The sequence below is a fragment of the Salmo trutta genome, chromosome 2 (assembly GCF_901001165.1).
Source record: "Salmo trutta chromosome 2, fSalTru1.1, whole genome shotgun sequence".
Classification (NCBI taxonomy): domain Eukaryota; kingdom Metazoa; phylum Chordata; class Actinopteri; order Salmoniformes; family Salmonidae; genus Salmo; species Salmo trutta.
The window spans coordinates 71,283,155-71,309,082 of NC_042958.1; the positions used below are offsets into that span (position 1 = coordinate 71,283,155).

Below are 25,928 nucleotides of genomic sequence, written 5' to 3' on the forward strand. Positions count from 1 at the left end.
TTCTGACTTGGTGGTGCACATGTAGCCTATAACCTGTTTTAGAGAAATGTAATCATCGAATATTGTTAGAGCTTTCATTGTCTGCTTATATGCCCCCTTTATTTATCCTACGGTTCTGACTTGGTGTACAGGGAGAACACAAAGAACGGCCCATGTTCTGAATTTTGTCGCTGTACATTTCAAAAGTGCTAAACAAATAGTTATATTGACTACGTCCGTCCTAGCTCGCTCATTAATGTCTTAATCGAAATTAGAAACCACATTTGTTTAAGCAAGTCAGCAATATCAGCTATGTTTTTTTAAAAGGCAGTAACTGAGGCTGAATGAACTGTTTCGCTGCCAGACAAGGCTCTGCTGATAGCCATGTCTAGCAGCGCATTGTTTATTGTTGTGGCTTTGCTGGCATGCATCCCACTTTTTTTTTTCCTGCATCACCAAGATTTACATGCTAAAATCACCACTGTACCTATCCAGACCACACATACATGCTAGGGTTAGGGCTAAGGGGAGGGATGTATCTCTCCACCCCTTGCTCCAGGGTGATGTTTCCCCTTGGTACAGATCTAGAATCAGTTTCCCCTCCCCCAACTCTAACCATTAGTGGGGGAAATGATAAACTGACCCCAGATCAGAGTTTAGGGGCAACTTCCCCCTACACCTACCCTCTGCTCCAGCAGTGCCCGGCGGATGGACACCCTCTGCTCCAGGTCCTTGGCCTCCCGCTCATGCTGCGAGTCGGTGTGGATCTTGATTTTGCTCTGGTAGGCGTTGAGCAGCTCCAACTCCTGCTGCAGCTGGATCCGCAGCACCTGATACTCCGCCTCCTGCGTCTCATCCAATCGGAGCTGGAGTCAGAGTGGCAAATAAGGTGGGGCATCAGCATAAAAATAGGTGGAGGAAGTGGGGAAGGGAGTTCTTCCTGTACTTAGGCATAGGGAGACAGAGGGTCAGATCAGGGGATGTGGCGTATAGGAAGGGGATGTCTATCTTAGCGTGAGGGAGGTGTGTTAGTTACTAAATGGAGATGTTTTGGGTAGATATTATTGACGAGGTAGGGGTTTGCTCCGAGTGAATGTGGTTGAGTGTGTGAAGGTTGAGCACCCTCCACTTCTTTCCATGAGTGTGTGATGGGGAAATAAGTGTGGTATTGTGTGACATGAATAGGGTGTCGTAGTTTGTTTGATACATGCTGTGGTATTGATGATAGTAATACAGTAGAGATAGTATAGACACAGTAGAGACTGTATAGAGCTGGGTATAGCTTGTAACAATGTGAATAGGCATTTGGCTAGCAGCCTACAAGTGGAGGGGTGTGGTGAGGATAGGGACAGGGTGTGTGGCCTATGTAAGGTGTTACATGAGGCTTTGACAAATCGCAGATCTGTGCCTGTGGATGTGAGTTGGTGCTATTCGGAGACACAAGAGATGTTATGTAGCTTTCTGTGTGCCAGCAGATGTGGTGTCGTGTAGGGACAGAGAAAGGGGGTTTGGCTTGCTTGAGTGTCTTGGATGTGTATTGGTGCTACGTGAGGACCTAACAGATGCATGTAACTGGGCTCTGTTCAGGAGGGTGCACCGCTGTGGAACGTTACAGATAGAAGTGCCATTATTAGAGCTGACAGGATTCCTTTTTCTTCATGTCAGAGGAGTATTTGTTCTCCATCATATATTTCTATCTGAATATTCCACAACGTTGTGCCCAGCTGAATGTGGCTCTGCTGTTCTAGTAGGTATGGGGTGTAACCAAAGATGGTTGATAAAATGTCTTACTCAGGCAGTTTACCATTGGGAAGAAATGGTGAAATTTTCCAGTCTGCGTAAGTAGGCATTCCCTCTCTCGCGTGAGCAGGCTTTCCCGCGTGAGTTTGTGGTTCCTCCATAATCGCTGACATGCTCACGTGAGAGAGGAAACGCCCACTTAAACTGACTTTTTTTCAATTGGAAACTGCCCAATAACAGCTGGCTCTGGTCTACTTATTTTTCCCTCCCCACTCGCCCCGATTGCCAGTGAGATGTCTCACTTTCTCTAACATCTCAGGTGTAATGACGTAGATATAAATAGAATGAATAGCGCTGACACAATTCCCTTATTCTGACAAAAAGTTCTGTTCTATATGACACATTTCTATCTGAACGCCCCGTAACGCTACATCCTCTGAACAGGCCCATGTTGTGCCATGCAAGGACAGTCAGACCCAGGGCAAAGGGTATGGCATGGTTTTTTAGTAGCGGTACTGTTAGTCAACTACGGAGAGAAAGGGTGTAGCTTGCTAGCCAAGTGCCGAGAGGGTATCATACTGTAACAAAGTGAGGACAAATAAAGTGGGGTGATGGTGTCAAGTCTGGGGACAGCCAGGAGTGCAGGCAGCTGGCTCGCATGCCCAGGCAGGTGTGTGTAAGGTGCTACGGTGGATTGGAGGTGGTGCGGTACAGAGTGTACAACATCTCCTTGCCTTACTCACAGCCTGTGTGGACAGCATGTCATTGATGGAGTGGTCGTACTGCTCGGCCAGGATGGCCAGCTTACGCGTCTGCTCATCCTTCAGGCGCTTGAGCACCGCCTTGTGGTCCGACTTGGGCGTGTTCTCCAGCAAGTGGTTGCGCAGGGCCTTGTACTGGCGCGTCTGGATCTTGCACGTATCCTGGAACTGACGCTTGATCTGGAGTTCTTTGGACTGGATGAGAGAGAGAGCGTGGCATGATGTACTACATTACCCACAATGTTTTGTTTGTAACATATCAGGTTTTTAAATCAGCTCTTTCTCAATTTGTCTTTTTCTGATTCCTCGCATCTTTCTCAAATGTATTGTACTTCCAAGCTACCCTCCCCTCTGACCTACTACTCCAATGGGTTTTGAGGAGGCAGGAACAAAAGATGTGAGGAATCTATGAAAGACTAATTGAGAAAGAGAATTTGTAAAGATACTAAGGCTAACATAATGGTGTCCTGGTTGTCTCCTTACCAATACAGAAAGAGCGAGAGAGAGAACTGTTTTGGCTGATGTGCTTGAATGTGTTCTTTTGAATATGTGAAGATCCAATATGTGTATAGGCTATATAGGGCTGTGGAGTGGGTATTTGGATTTTTACAGAGGTACTAGTGACCTCAATCACTTGCTTTTCTATGGTAGTTAAAAAAAAACAAGTACATCTATTGAATGGCTGCCTACTGTATACCATGTCCCAACCCTAAAACTGGTGGAACTCCTCCCCTCTGATTTAAACCCTATGTATGCATTAGTGGAGGCAGAATTGGGAAAGACTCCTTGTAATCTCTGACTGGGAATGAATGGAACAGTATAAACCATATGCAAATGAAAGTTGTAAGTTCATAAATGGTTATTATCTATAATAGGATGTGCATTCCTAAAAAAACTAAAAAGTGGTGTGAGGCGGGGTGTGGTATGTGTACAACCAATTCGCTCTCCTTTTCACTACCAATTCAGTATGTGTTCTGTTCACTTATTGTGAGGAAGAAAGTAATGTATTCCTACAAGACACCGTGATGAATGAAAGCGGGGCTTCCAATGAATATTTCACGTTACTTACCTGCAATACATTTTACATTTTAGTAATTTAGCAGACGCTCTTATCCAGAGCGACTTACAGTAGCGAGTGCATACATTTTCATACTGGTCCTCCATGGGAATCAAAACCACAAACTAGGCGTTGCAAGCGCCATACTCGACCAACTGAGCTACAACTTCTCATATCCGCTGAAGTTATCAGACATTTAAAAATGTCCTTGAGGGTAAGTCTGAGTTTAATAAGCAACAACTTCAGCTGAAAAAGCATCTCCTAGTCTTTATCCCATTCTATGTACTGTATGTTCCATATCAAATCAGGATGTCCTGATTTAATAATTTGGTCAACAAATTGAACATCGCCCACTGCTTCCTATACCGGTAAATACTGTTTTATACATTTGTTGAATTTCAGTTTATTTTCAGAATTGACTGCCTACCCCTAGTTAGCTCAAGGTATTGCTGATCACCAATGACAAACCATAACCCAACTCATATTGACTAACATTTCCCTAACCACTCCCCCACATATAAGACAAAGTTGTAATATATGTGATTATATTCTCAGTTTCAAATCAATCCCTAGCTCCCTCTCTGTAGCCATTGCAGACCTGAGGATAGGATAGATTGAAGCAATGTGGCAAAAACTCCACCCAAGCAATCAGAAGGCAAGATAAAGCTATTACCATATTGCTTACATCTATCCAATCCTCAGATCTAAATGAGTGCCTAGGCTGTAAAGGCTAGGGTCGATTTGGAATTCAGATATACTGGGTGCGTCCCAATAATATCTCCTTTCTCCTGAAGTGTACACTCGTTCACTACTTCCCATAAATCTAAACACATTGGATTGCAGGGGGACACCATATTTCTTATACTAGTAATTTACTTTCAAATCTGAGAAGGGAAATGAACAAGTGCACACTTGGAAGAGAGGAGAGATAATTGGGACGTAGCCATGGTGTTAGAGCTGGGCAATATGGACAACAGTTCATATCGCAATAAAGTGCCCGAGTTGATGCGATAACGATAAATAAAACCATACGTTTATATCGTTAATGTGCACCACAGTAAAAAAGAAATAAAAAGATCCTTTCAACTACTAGTTTGATGGTTGTAGCCATCAATTGTCCCATTAACAATCACCCATACCAGCAAACATATTTAATTTAAATCACATCTCTCTAATATAGGCTACTTATCGTAATGAACGATATCTGAAAAATGCCTGCGATAAGTGATCGGTATGGTTGGTGTCGTTCATTTTCAGTTTATCGTCCCAGCTCTACAAAGTGTTACGTGTCAAAACTAAATTGGACTTATTTTATTCACGTTGGAGGTGGATGCAGGGACAGGGAGAACAGAGGATGACAAAAACAGAAGTTATGAGATGAAATGAGTGAGTTTGAATGTAAATCCGGAATACTTACTTCACTAATTTTCTCCATGTTTGGTTAAAGACCGATGAACTGAGTTAATGAATAAAGATACGGAAATGGTAAATTATAACAAGGAAATAATGCAAAATAAAGATGCAAATTATAAAAATGAACAAGACAAAATGATTAACAAAAAAATAATTTATTTCTGTTTGGAGAAAAAAAAAACGAAATATGCCAAAATGCTGCGTATACTTACACATAAAATATACCACTCATGCACTCACAATAAGGCTGAAATGCAAACAAAATGGCTGCTGAACACATTTACATTTTTGTCATCTAGCAGATGTTCTTATCCAGAGCAACTTACAGGAGAAATTAGGGTTAAGTGCCTTGCTCAAGGTCACAGACAGATTTTTCACCTAGTCGGCTCAGGGATTTGAACCAGAATCCTTTCGGTTACTGGCCCAACGCACAGAATGCAGTACTAACCTTAGAAATACTGCATATATTAAATATTCATATAAAACTCTGGAAATTCTAACAAACATAGAACAGTAAACTTACAAAAATAAGACGAGTACACTGACACAGAAATAATTTGAAATCATAAATTACATTCACAAAATAACAAGAGGTGAAAAACTGAACAAAAGATATGCCTCTTTTTAGAGCCAGAATACAATGTAATATATCACCCTTTAGAAAGGGGATTAGGGATTCACCAACTCTCCCTCCAATGCAAGCCATCCAGAAAGCAATGCCCTAGTTCTGTGTGTAAGAATGCAGTGCAGGAGAGAGGGAGTGCTCCTCCTGCCGCATCACTCTCAATAATACCCTTCCACATCAATGGCTCACCTGTAAAATGCAGGGAACTATTTTCTGGGTGAGCTGCATTTAAAGTAGTATTCCTGCACTTTAAAGTACATTTCCCCTGACCTCCCAAGTAGATAGATTATTAATTAAAATATATATTTTCTTCGCTAAAATGTTTTACTGAAATTTATCCTTCTAAATTAGCCCTCCATCTACCCTGGCTCTTCAATAGCCAACTGCCCATTTAAACAACCAGTTGCAATTCAATGGACGGGTGACCAAGCAAAGATTCAACGTAGTTAAGTATAATAATTATTTATTTCTATCCATCTATCTATACACAAATTATGTAGACACCCCTTCAAATGATTGGAATTGGCTATTTCAGTCTGACCCGTTGCTGACAGGTGAATAAAATCGAGCACATAACCATGCAATCTCCATAGACCAGTGGAAACGTCTAAGAGCAACAACAGTGTAGCCACGAAGTGGTAGGCCACACAAGCTCACAGAATGGGATCGCCAAGTGCTGAAATCATCTTTCCTCAGTTGCAACATTCACTACCAAGTTCCAAACTTGCCTCTGGAAGCAACGTCAGCACAATAACTGTTCATCGGGAGATTCATGAAATGGCTTTCCATGGCTGAGCAGCCGCACACAAGCCTAAGATAACCGTGTGCAATGCCAAGCATAGGCTAGAGTGGTGTTATGCTCGCTGACATTCTCTGGAGTGATGAATCACGCATCACCATCTGGCGGTCCGACAGATGGATCTGGGTTTGGCGGATGCCAGGAGAACGCTACCTGCCCCAATGCATAGTGACAACTGTAAAGTTTGGTGGAGGAGGAATAATGACCTGGGGCTGTTTTTCATAGCTCTGGCTATGGAGATTGCATGGCTTTGTGCTCGATTTTATACACCTGTCAGCAACGTGTGTGGCTTAAATAGCCAAATCCACTAATTTGAAGGTGTGTCCACATACTTAGTGTGTATATATAAAATAGATCTATATCAACATACACTCCATATATATATTTTATTGGATACATAACATCTTTCAATATAATTTGCGTGACAAACTCACTAGTACTTAGTTGAGGGGCCAGTCAATTTCTAGCCCTTTTTGGGAAAAATACTTTTGCATCGTTTTACACTAGTTAAAACCCTTTAACCAATTTGAACGATTGTAAATCTCTTCATTGAGTATTGCATTGTTCCCTCAATCTTTGGACTTGTGTTTTAAAGCCATAAAGACTTATTTTAACCAATATCCGAATTAAACAATAAAATATTAAACGTATGGTGACACTAAAATGAACAAAAACTATATAACACTTTTTTTTTGCATATATGGAGGTAGCCTAACCTCTGTGGCTGTATAACAGAACAGTCATTCAAACAATTACAGCCGAACAGACAAGCGCTGCATCTTCATTTAGGAGAATGATAAAAACAATGTTTACATGGCAAATCATTCGTTATATAAGATTGCCAATAGCACAATTATGAATAATGAATCCACTTAACTAGAAGCTGAAACGTAATAACTCTAATAACGGTAATAACCATTTCACCAGCTTCCACTGCTCTCTACATGTTCACATTTGGGGTCTTACTAGCAATCAAATTTATTTATAAAGCCCTTCTTACATCAGCTGATGTCAAAGTGCTGTACAGAAGCCCAGCCTAAAACCCCAAACAGCAAGCAATGCAGGTGTGGAAGCACGGTGGCTAGGAAAAACTCCCCAGAAAGGCCAGAACCTAGGAAGACACCTAGAGAGGAACCAGGCTATGAGGGGTGGCCAGTCCTCTTCTGGCTGTGCCGACTCTTCTCAATGAGCAATACTAACTAAATATCTAATATATCTCACTAAATTGACAGCCAAAGCCTACCCAGCCAAATACAAGACGCAGTATCCCAAAACATTGGCTAACTTGTAATTGAGTATAATATGGCATATTGCATCCTATATTCAGATGACTGGATTTTTAGAACAAAAACGTGGAAATTTTACAGTTTACCGCATTTACGTCAAGTTTTACATATCAAACACTATGCGTTTAACATAATTGTACAGTTTAGCTTACATTAATGTATTAAAGTTCGTTTTGTGGATTGAAGTAATCTTGTTCTGGAAGTTTGTGTGGTTAATTATTTATTGCACTATAATAATGACCTAGTAGTGTTTTTTGGGGGTGGTTAAATGAAATGACCAGGATGTTTGCCTACTTCTACTTTCACAGTAATTTAGTATTATAACGGGTGAAATGCTTGATTTGTGGACAATCCACAACCAATAATATCTATCAACAGTGGCCATTGATAACCATTATCCACTGACAAGAAATTCCATGTGCGTGAACAGTGCACTAAAAAGATTCCTGAAGTCGTAAAGCTTCAATAAAAACACAAGAATAGATTGCACAAACACGGTCTCAGAAATAACCATAAACATATTGTCTTACGAATTAAGAACAAAATAAAGAAAACATTTAAACTTTTACAAAAAGCACAATAGTGAGTGATAAACAGTGAAACTTCAATGGGGTATAAGACAGTGACATGACAGGAGTTGCTGGATGCTTTTGGCAATACAGTACATTAAATGGCCAATTACATTCAGCCAATGCAACACCGTGTTAGGTTGTGTGCATCATAGGTATACCCATCTTTGGGAGGGTTGAAACAAAGGAAACAAACACACGATGGTCAGACAGTAATAGATGGAACACACACCCAATCCAACTCCCTCCCTCTCTTACTATCTCCATGGTCGCACTTTACCCCTCACACTCCGCCCAGATGACGTTCGTCTCAACCCGCATTCCCACCTCCCCTCATCTCTGAACATACATTCTCTCTCCTCCCTTCTTTGCCTCTCCCTCTCTCTCTTCCTCCTCTCCCTCTGTTTCTTCTCTCTGACCTCCCTGGGCAGTAGCCTGGGCAGCCTGCTAGGTTTCTCCTCTCTCAGCAGACCGAATGTACGAAGTCTGCTCAGGCACTCGGGAGGCAACTCTTTAAGGACCCTGCTAGCTAGCTTTAGCACGACCGAGTTGGCCAGGTCGGCAAGGACCCCTAGGGGGCGTCTGATAAAGCGCCTGACCCAGAGGAGGCACATGGCAAGGGGCGAGCCAACGTGGCCCCTGCCCGCCAGGCGCACTAAGGGCAGGCTCTTTTGGGGCACAGGGATTTTGGACTGGCGCCCGCCCCAGTTGCGCCCGGCCTTGGGGAACATGTCATAGAGGCTGCGCTCCGCCAGGCCCCCAAGGAGAGACTGGCAGATGTTGAAGAGTGGGCGGGGGAGGCGAAAGAGGAATCTCATCCACAAACGGTTGAGTTTCCGGGGGGCGTTTTGTAGGAAGACGCGCGCTGGTCGCACCACCAGCACCACCACAAGGTAGAGGGAGAGGAAGAGGGAAGGCGAGCTGAGGAAGGAGGCAGAGATCAGGGCTACGGGGACATAATAGAGACCCAGGCTCAGTGAGAGGCCCAGGCTGAAAAGACCGCATGCCCACAGAGTGAGGGACAGGTAGGTGGAGAGAGAGAGGGAGCAGCAGGAGCGGAGGAAGAGGTAGGAGAAGAAGAGGGCGAGGAGGGCGAGCTCACCCGAGAGGAGGAGGGAGGCCAGCGAGGGGAGAGGGGGAGAGCGACGAAGGGAGAGGAGGAAGACTGAGAGTATGAGGAAGGTGAGGTTGGAGGGCTGGGCGGCGGCCGAGAGGGAGAGGAGGAGGCAGATGGCATGAGAGAAGAGGGAGGGAAAGGAAGAGGGGACAGGGGGCGGAGAAAGGGGTGGGGCAGAGGGGTGAAGAGGTTCGAGTTCCTCAAGGGTGTCGGGGAAGTAGAACTCAGAGAGTTCGTCCGCCTTGCGCTGATCGCGGACATGCCTCCGTTCCAGGGATGGGGAGGAGATGAGCTCAGACGGACAGCCGTCTGCCACGCCCCTATCCTCCTCCTCATCGTCGTCATCGTCGAGAACATATCTCGCTTCGTCTTCCTCATCCCCATCTTCCTCCCCCCACTGCACTCCCTCCACCTGCCTTTGCTCTCCTTGCCCCTCCCCCGTTTTCCACTCAAGTTCCTGACCCTCGTTATCTTTGCTTTTCTCGCTCTTCTCCTCCTCTACGTCAACCTTTGTTTCTACAATGGAGCAAACCTCCTCCCCATCTCCCAGGTCCTTCTCTTCTCCCTTCTCAATCTCTCCATCTCCACTGTGGTCTCTCACCACCTTTTCTTTCCCTCCTTCAAAACCTTTCCTAACCTCTCCTTTGTTTCCCTCCGTTTCCTTTTTGGTTTCACATTCTTCCACCTCTTCCTTCTCCCCTTCCTCTACCAGCCCAACCTCTTCCACCCCCTCAGTCCCAGCCTGGGCTCCCCTTAGCCCCCCTGTCTCCTGGCACTCCTCCCCCTTGTCCTCCTCTGGAGGTGGCTGGTTCTGGGTTTGGGAACTGGGGGTCTCGCTCTCACTCACTTTGAGGCTCTTGGGCTGCTGGCGGACCTCCACGGCATGCTTCTGCCTCAGCTCCTGCTCGCGTCGCTTGTTGTACTCCATCTGATTGGTGAGCTCCGTCTGGTGCTGTGTGCGGATCAGGTCAGCCCGTGTGCGCTGCACCGAGCCCAGCTGCCGAAACTCCATCTCCTGGGTGGACTCGTGGTGACGCAGCAGCATTGCGCACTCCAGGTCCTTCAGCGTCTGCTTCTTGTTCAGGTCCTAGATGGAGAAGGAAGAAACAAAGGAGAGAGCAACAGATGAGGGTAGGGAAAGACGTTTGGATAAATGGAGAGAATATGGAATCTGACCAGATAACAACCCAAATATGATGTCTTTTTTTTTAATGTAAAAAAAAAAAAAAAAAAGGTTATGACCATCATGCTTTTAGGGAAAGAGGATCATTTTGTACATGTATTAAACAGCGCGTTTGACCAATTACAGAAATTTAACAATTTTTTTGTTGTTGAATCAAATAAAAAAAAATCTATCACAGTGAGAGAACTTTAACCCCTGCATTATGTCATGAGAAGAGCTGAAGTCCGAGACCAGAGCCTAATGGAACTCTGAAACACCTCTATTGCTTGGTCAAGTGAAAAATGTATTTTATGGGTACTGTTGGAAGTACTATACCTCTCGGAGTAGGTCCTGCTCCAGATTGTGGCGCGCCAGCAGCATCTTCCTCTTGTACTGGCGACACTGCAGCTCGTAGTACTGCCTCTGGCGGCGCAGGAGCCCCGCCTCATCTTCCGCCTGCAGCTGCTGGAGACACTCCTTCTGGTGCACCAGCCACTCCTGCTTCTCCCGCTTGGGGGTCAACTGGTTCTCGTTCAGTTCCTGTGAAATACAGCGCGAGGAAGGGTCAGAACGTGACACCACCACTTGATAGGTCAATATAATAGCTTGTGATTAAGGTATAGTGGTGGCATGCAGATTAGCAGGGGTTAATAATGGTTGCTGCGTGGTTGGTATATGGCTGTATCTTTTAAACGGCCATTGTTAACATCCAGATGATTTGGGTGCGTAGCTGTACTTCTCAGCTATGAGTGGTTGCAGTATGGTTGGTGAGTAGTTACATCACGATTGCGATGTGGTTAGTGAGTAATTATGATTAGGGGTTGCGGTATGGTTCGTGAGTAATTGAGGGTTTGGTTGCAGTATGGTTGGTGAGTTGTTACAGTATGGGTATGGTTGGTAAGCAGTTGACTAAGGTTGGTGAGTAATTAAAGTAGGGTTGGTAAGTATACTGAACAAAAATAAACGCAACATGTAACTATTTCAAAGATTTTACCGAGTTACAGTTCATATAAAGGAAATCAGTCAATTTAAATAAATTAATTAGTCCTAATCTACGGATTTCACATGACTGGGCAGCAGTGCAGCCATGGGTGGGCCTTGGAGGGCATAGGCCCATGCACTTGGCAGCCAGGCCCAGCCAACCAGTGAGTTTTCCCCCCACAAAACAGACAAATATTATTACACCCCCGCCAAAGACAATCCCGCAGGTGAAGACGGATGAGGTTGGAGGCAGCTTATGGTAGAGAAATGAACATTCAATTCTCTGGCAACAGCTCTGGTGGACAATCCTGCAGTCAGCATGCCGATTACACACTCCCTCAAAACTTGAGACATCTGTGGCATTGTGTTGACAAAACTGTACATTTTAGAGTGGCCTTTTATTGTCCCCAGCACAAGGTGCACCTGGGTAATGATCATGCTGTTTAATCAGCTTCTTGATATGCTTGACCAGTCAGGTGGATGGATCATCTTGGCAAAGTAGAAATGCTCACTAACAGGTATGTAAACAAATGTGTCCAAAATTTGAGAGAAATAGTCCTCGTGGGTATGTAAAATTTTTGGTATTTTTTATGTAACATGGGACCAACACTTTACATGCGTTTATATTTTTGTTCAGTGTATTTAAACTATGGTTGGTTAGTTGTTATAGCAGGGGACTTAAACTTATTCATGCCCAGGGACCGGCTCCCAGGCAAACCGGCAACTCAGGGACCACCGGTATAGGTAAAAAAAAAAAAAAATTAAAAAAAAAAAAAAAAAAAAAAAAATCGATATATCAAGTTTCATCTTATCAGGTGAATGATAATGGCAAGGAGAAGTAATGAACATTTTTAAAATAAATAGATTTGGTAAATAGTTTGACATTATTTTGACCTTCCCACATAATTGGAAGAGGAAGTGTAAACTCTAACATAGCCTATTAGCAAGAAAGGTAGTAACTATAAACACAATTTTGCTAAGAGCAGCTGTTTAAACAAAGGTTAGCCATGTGTTGGCAAAAATGTCCAAGTCAAGAAATCTTACCAGCAGCCATCGGTGCTTGACACACTGGTAGCCTATTCGCGGGTGCTCTTTCAAAGCCCATGTCAGACACTCCAGGGAGTGTAACTGGCTCCAATGAGTGTAATTTGCTCAATATTTAGGAGTTGAGGAATAAAGTTGACATCATTAGAAAGATTCTCTTTTCTACTGTAGGTATGTAATAAAAAATGTTTCCACAGTGTGTGTGTGTACATATATATATTTTTTGTGGACCCCCAGCTGAATACCTCAGTTATAGTATGTCTTCAGTAGGGTTGGTGAGTAGATGGTAGAGCTGCACAATTAATCAAATTCACATCGAAATCGCAATACTGGTTTCCGGGTTGAGCGATGTAGAAATTTAGTCGAATGAGGTCTCTGACAACTGAAACTTAAGGTGTACTCTTTGTTTAAAGTGTGACCGAAACCCAAATTGTGCACTTGCCTAATGCCATACTAAAAAAAAATTATTTCAAGGGTATATGCAACTTCTTTCCTAGGTCGGTTTGACCTCACATCACATGTTTAGGGTAATCAACGGATGCTGAGTAAGAATTCCTGCTGCTTGTCTCGTTCATAATGACGAGAACAGGATTAGAATTTTTTTTCCTTGGAAATGGTATTATACCATCACTTTTATGTATGTTGGGGGTGGTGGGGCAAAGATTATTGTGCTCTGCTTCTCTAGAGGATCTTTTTTTCCCAGATGTTTTTTTCATGCTGCTCCTCTCTCAATCTCTCTTTTCATTTGACCTCTTAAGGATTCATGTCTAGTTCAACAACCATTCAGGATGGTATTTTGGGGCTTCCAGTCAGACTGGTGAGATGGAACATTTGCGGTTGTGGGGGGCAAATTATAGGATGCTGGCCTTCTAGGCAGAGTTGCAAAGAAAAAGCCATGTCTCAGACTGGCCAATAAAAAGAAAAGATTAAGATGGGCAAAAGAACACAGACACTGGACAGAGGAACTCTAGAAGGCCAGCATCCCGGAGTCGCCTCTTCATTGTTGACATTGAGACTGGTGTTTTGCGGGTACTATTTAATGAACCTGCCAGTTGAGGACTTGTGAGGCATCGGTTTCTCAAACTAGACACTAATGTACTTGTCCTCTTGCTCAGTTGTGCACCGGGGTCTCCCACTTTCTATTCTGGTTAGAGCCAGTTTGCACTGTTCTGTGAAGGGAGTAGTACACAGCGTTGTACGAGATCTTCAGTTTCTTGGCAATTTCTCACATGGAATAGCCATCATTTCTCAGAACAAGAATAGACTGATGAGTTCCAGAAGAAAGTTCTATGTTTCTGGCCATTTTAAGCATGCAATCAAACCCACAAATGTTGATGCTCAAGATACGCAACTAGTCTAAAGAAGGACAGTTTTATTGCTTCTTTAAAACCAGCACAAGTTTTCAGCTGTGCTAACATAATTGTAAATGGGTTTTCTTTATGATCAATTAAGTCTTTTAAAATGATAAACTTGGATTAGCTAACACAACGTGCCATTGGAACACAGGAGTGATGGTTGCTGATAATGGGCCTCTGTACGCCTATGTAGATATTCCCAAAAAAAATCTGCCATTTTCAGCTACAATAGTCATTTACAACATTAATACTGTCTAGGCTGTATTTCTGATCAATTTAAATGGACAAAAAAATCTGTGCTTTTCTTTAAAAAACAAGGACATTTCTAAGTGACCCCAAACTTTTGAACGGTAGTGAATCTGTACAGTGCCTTCCAAAAGTATTCATACCCCTTAAGCTTGGGCTGGCAAGTGATGGCTTGGTGATAAAAAATAAATAAAAAAACAATAGCTGGCATTCCATAGAACAGATGTGGTGGGTGTCACCGAGATAGGCCTTTGTTCTGTTCCTCCAGGCTCAGTATTCCTAATTATTCTGGCACCTGGGAAAAAACACCAGAGGCAGATGACCACAGGATGAACCCAGTGGCTTACGGTGCCCCCAATCTATATTGGGGGGGGGGGGGGGGGGGTGTTGAACCAGCTATGACTGAGCAATCTTTGTATCAGGTAAAAAAGGAACAGCATGGCCTGTAAAGGGTAGGCTGCTCAGCCCAATCTCAGACACATTTGCTTGACTAGTTATAGCCATAGAACCTGGTTGGTTAGCTACCTGCAGATTCATGCAGGGTAGTAACATCATGAGTTGTGATTATGGTCCATTGTAGCTAGCTAAACAGGTCTTAACGAAAGACTCCTCTCTAATTATGACAAAGTATTTTCATTTCAAGTTAAAGTATACTGTTAGCTAGCTGGCTAATGTTAGCTGGCTGGCTCGCAAACTAACGTTCCGTCATGCGTTGGGATTCATTGTTTGCCTAGCGAGTTATCTAGCTACATTTCTTAACAAAAATACTCTAGTCTTAGTGTGCCAGAGCGCAGAATAACAGATTAATTTTTGAACGCTCAACACCTGTTGAATATGTCTGGTGTCAGTAAATGTCGGCAACAAAGCGTAATTCAATTGTTGCCAGCAGCAGTTAGTCACCAACGCTCTGGATAACATGAAAAAAGCCTAACCAGCTCTGCTAAGGCGACTAAAATGGTTAGAGTGCGGTGTTCTCACATGTGTTTGGAAGTAGCTAGCCAATGTTTGACAGTTAGCTTGGGTGCTTGACTGTAGTTGTGAGGTCAGAGCTTTCGGAACAACCCTACTTATTGGCCTGAGCGGCCAGTGTGTGCTCTGAAAGCCAAACCACAGAGAGATAGGGCGAGTAATGTTCAGTGAGCTATTCTCTCTCTTAGATGTCTGGAAGTAGCTGGCAAGTTAGTACAGAACGGTTGGATCAACCCTTAAATTGATGGGTGGGGCTAAGGCTTAAGAGGGTGTGAACAATGTTGAATGGGTGTTGACAAAGGGCTCTCCAATAGTAGTACCAAAACATTGAGAAAGAGTTCTCAAGTGAGTTTACAAGTTGATCAACTATCAAAGCAGAATTACTTTCCCCGTGTATTATATACCATTTTGTAGCTTCGAGTCTCTACTTTCAACCAATGTAAAAAAAGAAATAAAAAAAAAAGAAGCAGAAATTCAAATGTTGCTACATAAGACCGCATCCAGGTGGTGAGTCACATATGGTGAAGTACAACCAGCGAATCAAGACAACATATATTTGGGAGTTTCAAGAACACTTTAGTCTAAAATTGATTTATAGAATTGACAAATGGGAGGGGTCACGAGTCATTAAAGTGGACTCCCTGTGAACCGAAGTTGTGTTTGTTTTGACTATAATAATAAATAAAGTGTTCACCTGGTATAGTAACGTTAGACAGAAAGACAGAGGTAGAGTATGGTTGAGATTGTAGAGAGCTTTCTGAGTAAAGGGAAACAGATGTAGACTAGTGAAGGTAACAAAGGAAAGTCAGTCAATTGAAAACTAGGAATTTCAAATTTGAATTGTTTGGATTGATTAAGAATTGGCTGATGTGTTGTCTACATTTGGCGCATTACAGGTTAATCTTAAAATATACATTTAATGAGTGTGAAGCAGAGGTTATAAAAATAGAGTAATATTATTAGGGTAGACTACATGTAAACATTTTATTTGTCTAGTAAGGAGAGAATAATCATGGTTTGCTTTCTTTTATTTTTCTAAACATTATGATGGGTGACGGTATGTGAATAGTAATATGTTAGTGAGTTTTTTTGGATAGCATTCTAAATGGTACAATATTTTAGTAATACAAGGTACAAGGTTAAACGATGAGTAGAGAGATTGAGCCTAGAGATAGTAAAATAGGTCAAATAGATTAGCTGCGGTTGAAAGCGAGGGCAATGGGACATTTGAAGTAGAGGTATGAGAAACGTTCTTGGATCATTTCTGATTACTGTTGCTGGGTTTCATAATTTAGGTAACACTAGTGAATTTGAGCAGTTAGTTTATGCATCTTAAAATTATAATCCGTTTCCATTACGTGGAACAGTGTCCAGTAATTAAAGTAGCTTGAAATAAGTATTGAATATTAAGCTGAGACAGCACTAACTTTTTGAAGGTTCTAGATTTGTTAAACCACAAGTTTATATTTTTACTAAATTAACACAACAGGTTGCAATGTTTAGAATACCGGAAAGGGGATATGGGTTTGTTTATTTTATAAGGGGTCGATCCCACTTAATGAAACATTATCTGATGTGTCTTGAGTAGGATTCTTTCTTCCAGGACTGACGGAAGTACACTACAGTATGTATGTTAAGGGAGATGTAGAAGACCACGTCTCTAACAAATGTTTAATAGATGCCATGGATCAAATATCACTGATTCCTTATGCTAAATAACTGTTTCGTCTCTTTTCCAGGAGAATGGGGGTAGTCATTTTCTCTCTTCGAAATGTTTCCTGGGGCTATGGTCTTGGGAGAGCAGCAAGTGAAATTCTGCAGTGTAGTTAGTATAAATGTATCCGGATTAGGCCGTCAACTACCAAATTAAATAAAGGCCTGGCCATTTTTGTTTGTTTTTACCATATGGTTTGCAGGCACCCACACACTTATGAATATTTGTTGGTGTTTTTACTATGTCTGATTTATTGTGAGTTCTATTTCATGTGGGTATCTTAAAGGGGCACACAGAATTTTCTGAAGTTTTATTTTCAGAGTTTTAATTAAACACGTAAATTATTTTGATAAGAAATGTAATAGAAACTTACTGTAAACCTGAGAGGAAACGTATGATTGTTTTTCATTAGTCTAATATACACTGCTCAAAAAAATAAAGGGAACACTTAAACAACACAATGTAACTCCAAGTCAATCACACTTCTGTGAAATCAAACTGTCCACTTAGGAAGCAACACTGACTGACAATAAATTTCACATGCTGTTGTGCAAATGGAATAGACAACAGGTGGAAATTATAGGCAATTAGCAAGACACCCCAAATAAAGGAGTGGTTCTGCAGGTGCGGACCACAGACCACTTCTCAGTTCCTATGCTTCCTGGCTGATGTTTTGGTCACTTTTGAATGCTGGCGGTGCTTTCACTCTAGTGGTAGCATGAGACGGAGTCTACAACCCACATCATTGATGGCACATCAATGCGAGCTGTGGCAAGAAGGTTTGCTGTGTCTGTCAGCGTAGTGTCCAGAGCATGGAGGCGCTACCAGGAGACAGGCCAGTACATCAGGAGATGTGGACGAGGCCGTAGGAGGGCAACAACCCAGCAGCAGGACCGCTACCTCCGCCTTTGTGCAAGGAGGAGCAGGAGAAGCACTGCCAGAGCCCTGCAAAATGACCTCCAGCAGGCCACAAATGTGCATGTGTCTGCTCAAACAGTCAGAAACAGACTCCATGAGGGTGGTATGAGGGCCCGACGTCCACAGGTGGGGGTTGTGCTTACAGCCCAACACCGTGCAGGACGTTTGGCATTTGCCAGAGAACACCAAGGTTGGCAAATTCGCCACTGGCGCCCTGTGCTCTTCACAGATGAAAGCAGGTTCACACTGAGCACGTGACAGACGTGACAGAGTCTGGAGACGCCGTGGAGAACGTTCTGCTGCCTGCAACATCCTCCAGCATGACCGGTTTGGCGGTGGGTCAGTCATGGTGTGGGGTGGCATTTCTTTGGGGGGCCGCACAGCCCTCCATGTGCTCGCCAGAGGTAGCCTGACTGCCATTAGGTACCGAGATGAGATCCTCAGACCCCTTGTGAGACCATATGCTGGTGCGGTTGGCCCTGGGTTCCTCCTAATGCAAGACAATGCTAGACCTCATGTGGCTGGAGTGTGTCAGCAGTTCCTGCAAGAGGAAGGCATTGATGCTATGGACTAGCCCGCCCGTTCCCCAGACCTGAATCCAATTGAGCACATCTGGGACAACATGTCTCGCTCCATCCACCAACGCCACGTTGCACCACAGACAGTCCAGGAGTTGGCAGATGCTTTAGTCCAGGTCTGGGAGGAGATCCCTCAGGAGACCATCCGCCACCTCATCAGGAGCATGCCCAGGCATTGTAGGGAGGTCATACAGGCACGTGGAGGCCACACACACTACTGAGCCTCATTTTGACTTGTTTTAAGGACATTACATCAAAGTTGGATCAGCCTGTAGTGTGGTTTTCCACTTTAATTTTGAGTGTGACTCCAAATCCAGACCTCCATGGGTTGATAAATTGGATTTCCATTGATTATTTTTGTGTGATTTTGTTGTCAGCACATTCAACTATGTAAAGAAAAAGGTATTTAATAAGATTATTTCTTTCATTCAGATCTAGGATGTGTTGTTTAAGTGTTACCTTTATTTTTTTGAGCAGTATAGTAAGAAACACTTTTTTGAAGGTTTGAATGACCTCTGACCTCAGTTCTGACTTTCTAGTGTGGTTTGATCGCCCTCACTAGAAAGCCAAGACATTGGATGATGAATTTAAGGTCTGACTTTTGGGCTGACTGGTCTTAATTATTGCAATAATTAATCGAAATTGAATAAAGATGATTATTTGAAAAAAATTACAAAGTCTATCACTTCAATAGAATATTCCACCACAGTATTTCCACCCCTGAGTCAATACTTTGTGGAAGCATCTTTGGCGGCGATTACAGCTGTCAGTCTTTCTGGTTAAGTCACAAAGCTTTCCACACCTGGATTGTGCAACATTTGCACATTTACATTTACATTTTAGTCATTTAGCAGACGCTCTTATCCAGAGCGACTTACAGTAGTGAATGCATACATTTCATACAATTTTTTTTTTTTTCCTGTGCACATTATAGTGAAGACATCAAAACTATGAAATAACATATGGAATCATGTAACCAAAAAAGTGTTAAAATATATTTGAGTAACCACCCTTTGCCTTGATGACCGCTTTGCACACTTGGCATTCTCTCAACCAGCTTCACCAGGAATGCTTTTCCAACCGTCTTGAATGAGTTCCCACATGTGATAGGCACTTACTGGCTGCTTTTCCTTCACTTTGCAGACCAACTCATCAAAAACCATCTCAATTTGGGTTGAGGTCAGGTGATTGTGGAGGCCAGGTCATCTGATGCAGCACTCCATCACTCTCCTTGGTCAAATAGCCCTTACACAGCCTGGAGGTGTGTTGGGTCATTGTCCTGATTAAAAACAAATGATACTCCCACTAAGCGCAAACCAGGTGGGATGGCGTATCCATGCTACCATTGCTAGCCATGAAACCATTAGTGTTCCTTGGCCCAAGCACGTCTCTTATTGGTGTCCTTTAGTAGTGGCTTCTTTGCAGCAATTCGACCATGAAGACCTGATTCACGCAGTCTCCTCTGAACAGCTGATGATGAGATGTGTCTGTTACTTGAACTCTGAAGGATTTATTTGGGCTGCATTTTCTGAGGCTGGTAACTCTAATGAACTTATCCTCTGCAGCAGAGGTAACTCCAGGTCTTCCTTTCAAAGCAAAGGATGGCTACTTTGAAGAATCTCAACTATATTTTCATTTGATTAACACTTTTTTGGTTACTACATGATTCACTATTATTCTACAATGTAGAAAATAGTAAAAAGAAAAACCCTTGAATGAATAGGCGTCCAAACTTGACTGGTACTGTATATTAAAAAAAAAAGGAAAAAAAGTTATCACAATACGGACATGTGCAATATCCATATTGCACGCAATATTTCAAAACGTATTCTCAGCAGTGTGTAATGTCTGTTTTTATAGTGAAAAAAAAGTTGTCTCCTCTTGCAGCTGCTTCCCACAAACTCCAAGCCATCCTAGCTGTTAGATTCACTATAAGTTCACATGCTGTTCTGTTAGATCAAATGCAGTCAACCGATTGTTCCAAACAAGAATGATGCTGCTTTCCACTTTGCTTCTTAATAGAAGTCATTCCATTTCTATGATTCAAACAGCTAACCCAAGTGTTTTGATTTAGATTGCATGTCAAATTACAATATTTGGTCAAGAAAATAGCAATTATATTTTTTGCCAATATCGTGCAGCCCTAGTAGATGGATTATTGGTTGATTGAGTAATTGCAGTACGGTTAGTTTGTAATTGCAGTATGGTTAGTGTGTAGTTGCGGTATGGTTGCAGTGTGGCTGTACCTCTTTGAGCTGCTCCTTGCGTGCGCGGTACTGGCGTTTCTGGGATTCCAGCAGGCTGGTCAGTTCCTTCTTCTGCTGGGCCAGGATGTGCTGCTGGAACTTCTTCTCCTCAGCCAGGGCTGCCTTGGTCTGAAAACCAACCACACAAGGCCATAAGCTGGGTAAGAATAGAGCTAAATACGGCTTGACTATCTACTTAAAACTTTGGCCTACAAATGTACATTGAGATCATGTGATAGCCGCCCCCTGTCGCCGTAGTCAATACCCTTTCCTCTTTTCTTTCAACGTTTCCTTCCATCTCATTCCACTCCTGTTCAACCCCCCCATCTGTACCTCTTTCTTCAACCTGGTGCTTCTTGCTAAGGTTGTCCCCACCTTCCCAATCTCACACTCCTCCTTCCCTTCCTATCCCTCCAGGATGGCTTTGTGCTACTTGCTCAGTTTGTCCCCATCCCCTCACTCCACCCCTCTTTCTCCAGGACTGCCTTGTGCTTTTTGCTGCGGTTGTCCCCACCTACCTCGCTCCTGATCCATACCTCCCTCCTTCCCTTACCTCCTTCTCCAGGATAGCCTGGTGCTTCTTGCTCAGCTTGTCCCCCTCCCCTCCAAAGCTGTTCCTCTGGTTCTCCAACTCCTTGTCCAGCCTCAGCTGATGCTCATCCATCTCCGCCTTCAGCTTGTTTTCGAGGCCCATCAGCTGCTTCTGGTGCTGCCGCCGCATGCGCTTGTACCTGGGAAGGGGTAAAGGAGGATTTGACACGAGAAAAGTATGTCAAAATCTAGTACAGCCAAATGGAATGGGCAATTACTTAAGCAGCCCGATTCAGATATTTTGACAACCAGTACAGCCAACTGCGCCGGTCGGTTTTACATAGTTCCATGAACTGCTTTCTAACCACGAATGAGAATTTAGAACATTTATTACCAGTGGGCTAAGCTGGTTGAAATGGCATCATTAAAACCAGTTTACAACCCATATGTTGTCATTTGGTTGAAATGATTTTTACAAATAATTTCAACCAGTTATGGCCGATAGATATCCATTTTGTGCGTCACAGCGTGGCTAGATCTAAGCGCAAATAGTGTTGCACGATACACCGAAACTTCTGTACTTCTTCAATACTACATGAAAAATGGCTCTGTTACTTTGTTATTCTATCAAATACGTCTTACATTCGGAAATAAACTAAATGTATTGAACTTTGAATGTATTAATTTGCCCAAGTTTATCATAAGACATGAACAGAATGCATTAGTGATTCTTATTCCCTGCAACTTTCTGATGAGGTAACGGCACGGAAATGCACCTGTTCATGTGTGTATGGTTCGCGCATGTCTACCACTTTGTGTAGCCGTTAGCGATGCAAATGTTAACCGTCTCCGGGTAGATGAAAAGGCTTCCCCAAAAACCTTGAATTAAAAGCTAACAACAAAGTAGCCTATGCCTTCCTGACAGAATCAAGATTATCTGCATCAATCCAGTGGCCATTTGTTTTGCAAACTACATCACGTGCACTACATAAAACATTGCTAACCAAACAAGAGTGTTAAGCGCATGCCACTTGAATTAACTACACAACAAAACAACAAAAAATCTAACTTACGATTATTCCCAGACCTCAAAAGTGGTCCCCGACGTGGTCTAAGCATTGTTGTGGAGTTAAAACTTCCAATGTTGTTGTTTTTCTATTTTTAAAGTGTGATTTTGGGTTAAACCAGAAAAAAGAAAAAAGGGGAAAATCACAATCCTGCTCTCCACTTAATTTTTTTGGTCCCGTAGGATGATTTTGGTATCGAGTATCGTGATACTAACCCTGGTATCAGTATTGAAGTCAACATTCTGGTATCGTTAGAATACTAGTAGTGAGTACCTCTGAAAAACACTATATTAGTACACTCCCCTACATATGTATTTGGACAATGAAGCTAAATTGTTTCATTTGACTCTATTCTCCAGCATTTTCTATTTGAGATCAAACGTTTCATGAGGTGACAGTACAGAACGTTTATTTAAATTGGTACCATATGCCATTTTTTATTTTAGCCCTTTTTCGTGGTATCCAATTGGTAGTTACAGTCTTGTCTCATCGTTGCAACTCCCGTACAGACTCGGGAGAGGCGAAGGTCGAGAGCCGTGCGTCCTACGAAACACAACCCAACTAAGCTGCACTGCTTCTTGACACAATGCCTACTTAACCCGGAAGCCAGCCGCACCAATGTGTCGGAGGAAACACCGTACACCTGGCGATTGTGTCAGCGTGCACTGCGCCTGGCCCGCCACAGGAGTCGCTAGTGCGCGACAAGGACATCCCTGCCGGTCAAACCCTCCCCTAACGACGCTGGGCCAATTGTGCGCCACCCCATGGGTCTCCCGGTCGGGGCCAGCTGCGACAGAGCCTGGATTCGAATCCAGAATCTCTAGAGGCACAGCTTGCACTGCGATCGGCTAGCACACAATCGGGAGGCCGGTACCATATTACTTGTACACAACCACATCCAGCGTGTGACAGTGGATGAATTTGCAGATTGTTTTGCTCAATATTAACTGAAAGGTGAATGATGACTGGAGTAAATCAATTATCTTGATTTCCATGGACTAGCCAATCCTTTGCCTTCTAATTACAGATGGGCCTTTTCTATTGGTCGTTCCATAAAAGCTCTCCTACCCAGACATCTGCTCCCTTAGCGCCGACCCCTGCTCGTGCTCCTGGATCTGCCGGGTCACCAGCGATGCCGTCCGGATGGTGGCAAAGTGATCTCGGCTGCGGTGTCCCTTTCGCCTGCCACCTTCTCTTCCCTCACCCCGTGACGGGGGCTGCTGCGGTGCGTCCAGTTCGGGCTGGTAGGGGTCGTCGTAGATGTTGTCATGGCTCTGATGTAGAGAGAAACACAAATCTTGTGTGTAAATCACGAGTTGCATTGTGGAATCAATCTGGGGGTGGGGGAAGAATAGGTAGTTAGCCACTAGTGAGCCATTTATGTGGTAAACTAAATGGAGGTAAAACCATAATTTACAGTTTAGAATCAGCGCAACAAATACACCCCAAAAAACAGCTCACCTTCGGTATTTTACAATCGTCATATCTAGCTAAATACACTGAGCAAACGCAACATGCTACAATTTCAAAGATTTTACCGAGTTAGAGTTCATATAAGGAAATCAGTCAATTGAAATAAATTCCTTAGGACCCAATATATATATTTTTTACTTTTATTTAACTAGGCAAGTCAGTTAAGAACAAATTCTTAATTTTCAATGACGGCCTAGGAACAGTGGGTTAAACTGCCTTGTTCAGGGGCAGAACGACAAGATTTTTTTACCTTGTCAGCTCGGGGATTCGGTTACTGGACCACGCTCTAACCACTAGGCTAGCTGCTGCCCCGGATTTCACATGACTGGGAAAACAGATATGCATCAGGTAGGGGTGTGGGTCAGAAAACCAGTCAGTATCTGGTGTGACCATCTGACTCATGCAGATTTTTTCTAAGGGAGATGGGCCTTTTCGCAGCACGCTTGTAAGGCTCTGATTGTCCAAAAGGCTTCCAACAAGTATTCTACTGTTCTCCTCTGTAGTTGTCCGGTGACTTGTCGCGTAGTCCTGAACAGAACTACGGAGTTCATTTTCCTTCCATTCGCTCTCGAATATGCTTCTTTGAAGATAGGCTAGCCAGCCAGGTCGATGGTTCCCAGTGGGGTGATGAGAGCAGCATAATACAATGGTTTGAGAAGAGTTGTAGAATAGTCCCACAGCATTATCAGCAAACCGCTCGCACACACGACACCATCTGCCCGATACAATTAAAATCAGGATTCATCTGTAAAGAGCACACTTTTCCAGCGTGTCAATGGCCATCAAAGGTGAGAATTTGCTCACTGAAGTTGGTTACGACACCGAACTGCAGTCAGGTCAAGACCCTGGTGAGGACAACGAGCACACAGATGAGCTTCCGAGACAGTTTCTAACAGTTTGTGCAAAAACTTATTCAATTTAGCTAACCCAGTTTCATCAGCTGTCCGGGTGGCTGGTCTCAGACATTCCCGCAAGTGAAGAAGCCTGATGTGGAGGTCCTGGGCTGGCATTGTTACACGTGGTCTGCAGTTGTGAGACCGGTTGGGCATACTGCCAAATTCTCTATAACAACATCGGAGGCGGCTTATGGTAGAGAAAAATTCTCCAGCAACAGCTCTCGTGAACATTCCTGCAGTCAGCATGGCAATTGCATCTGTGGCGTTGTGTGACAAAACTGCACATTTTAGAGTGGCCTTTTATCGTCTCAAGCACAAGGTGCACCTGCGTAATGAATTTGAGTGAAACACTTTTGTCCGTACGGACATTTTCTAGGATCTTTTATTTCATGTCATGAAACATGGTACCAACACTTTAAACGTTGCGTTGATATTTTTGTTCAGTGTAGTAATTGTTTACCCACCTCACACAGCAGAGTGTTTACATACTGACAAAATTGTGAAATAGGACTTGGGTGATGCTTTGGGAAAATTGGGGGGTCTTATCTTATGCCCCCCGCCTTGGAAAAGATTGTCTAAAGGAAACACTGCTGTGACTAATGTCTAAAGGTAAGTCCCAACTGACCAGGGGCTTGTGCAGGACTGAGCTGTTGGAGGTGACCGTTTGCTCGCCCTCCTGCATCATGGCGATCTCGCCGCTGTCGTCAGAACCGTCCGCCAGGCTGTTGACCGAGCTGCTCTGGGAGCTTGCGCTGATGGACATGGAAGGCAGCGAATGGGAGCTCTCCATGCTGTTGACGGTACCTGTCCGCAGCATGTACTGCTCCACGTCCTGGAGACAAAGGGATGGTGGTTAGGAGAAGTGGTGATAACATAAGCACGATCACGCACACACAAATGCATAGCTCGCCTACATACACATAAGTATTGTTAACACTGCCTACAAACACACACCCCCCCGTACACACACCTAAAAAAAAACACCTACGCACTTTCTCAGATGCAGTTCAAACTGAACTCAAACTCTCATATACAAATTTCAATCATAAGGCATTCATTGGATTCCTGTGTTTCCTATGCAAGGCCCTGGGGGAACACAATTAGATCCCGAAAGGTCATCAAAAAGAAAGGAGGACCAAGGTACTCTTCAAATAATTAATTAAAATGCCTTTATTTGTATGGCATGTTCAATGGAAACAAAGATTTAAAAATCCTGATGGGATCAAAGTTATTTGTATTGGAGGAAGAGGATGAGAGGTCATACAATGTGTCAAGGCACACAATTATGGACTACACTGTGGTGACGTACGCTATTAAAAAGACAGGATGGATACTAATGCTAGCTGTATTCCTGAACAGAGTGGTGGTGCACAGCCCAATCCCCTTCCTCTAAATGAACCTT

At 43.4% G+C, this 25,928-nt stretch overlaps 1 protein-coding gene across 3 annotated transcripts in view; it reads right to left on the reverse strand.

Annotated features, from left to right (window-relative positions):
* The window catches only part of taok2b (TAO kinase 2b), a 68,204-nt gene that overhangs the window by 8,642 nt on the left and 33,634 nt on the right, over positions 1-25,928 (reverse strand). For 2 of the 3 annotated variants that reach the window (XM_029713824.1, XM_029713815.1), the window contains 6 exons: positions 25,152-25,358; positions 23,226-23,431; positions 21,113-21,290; positions 20,560-20,688; positions 10,845-11,048; positions 7,868-10,433 (listed from right to left, as the gene is read on the reverse strand). In XM_029713824.1, coding sequence (XP_029569684.1) covers positions 8,487-10,433; positions 10,845-11,048; positions 20,560-20,688; positions 21,113-21,290; positions 23,226-23,431; positions 25,152-25,358 — 2,871 coding nt within the window. In that variant the 3' untranslated portion in view covers positions 7,868-8,486. Of the gene's footprint in view, positions 1-662; positions 846-2,462; positions 2,676-7,867; positions 10,434-10,844; positions 11,049-20,559; positions 20,689-21,112; positions 21,291-23,225; positions 23,432-25,151; positions 25,359-25,928 lie in introns of those variants that run through there. The other variant, XM_029713833.1, reaches the window with a different exon arrangement.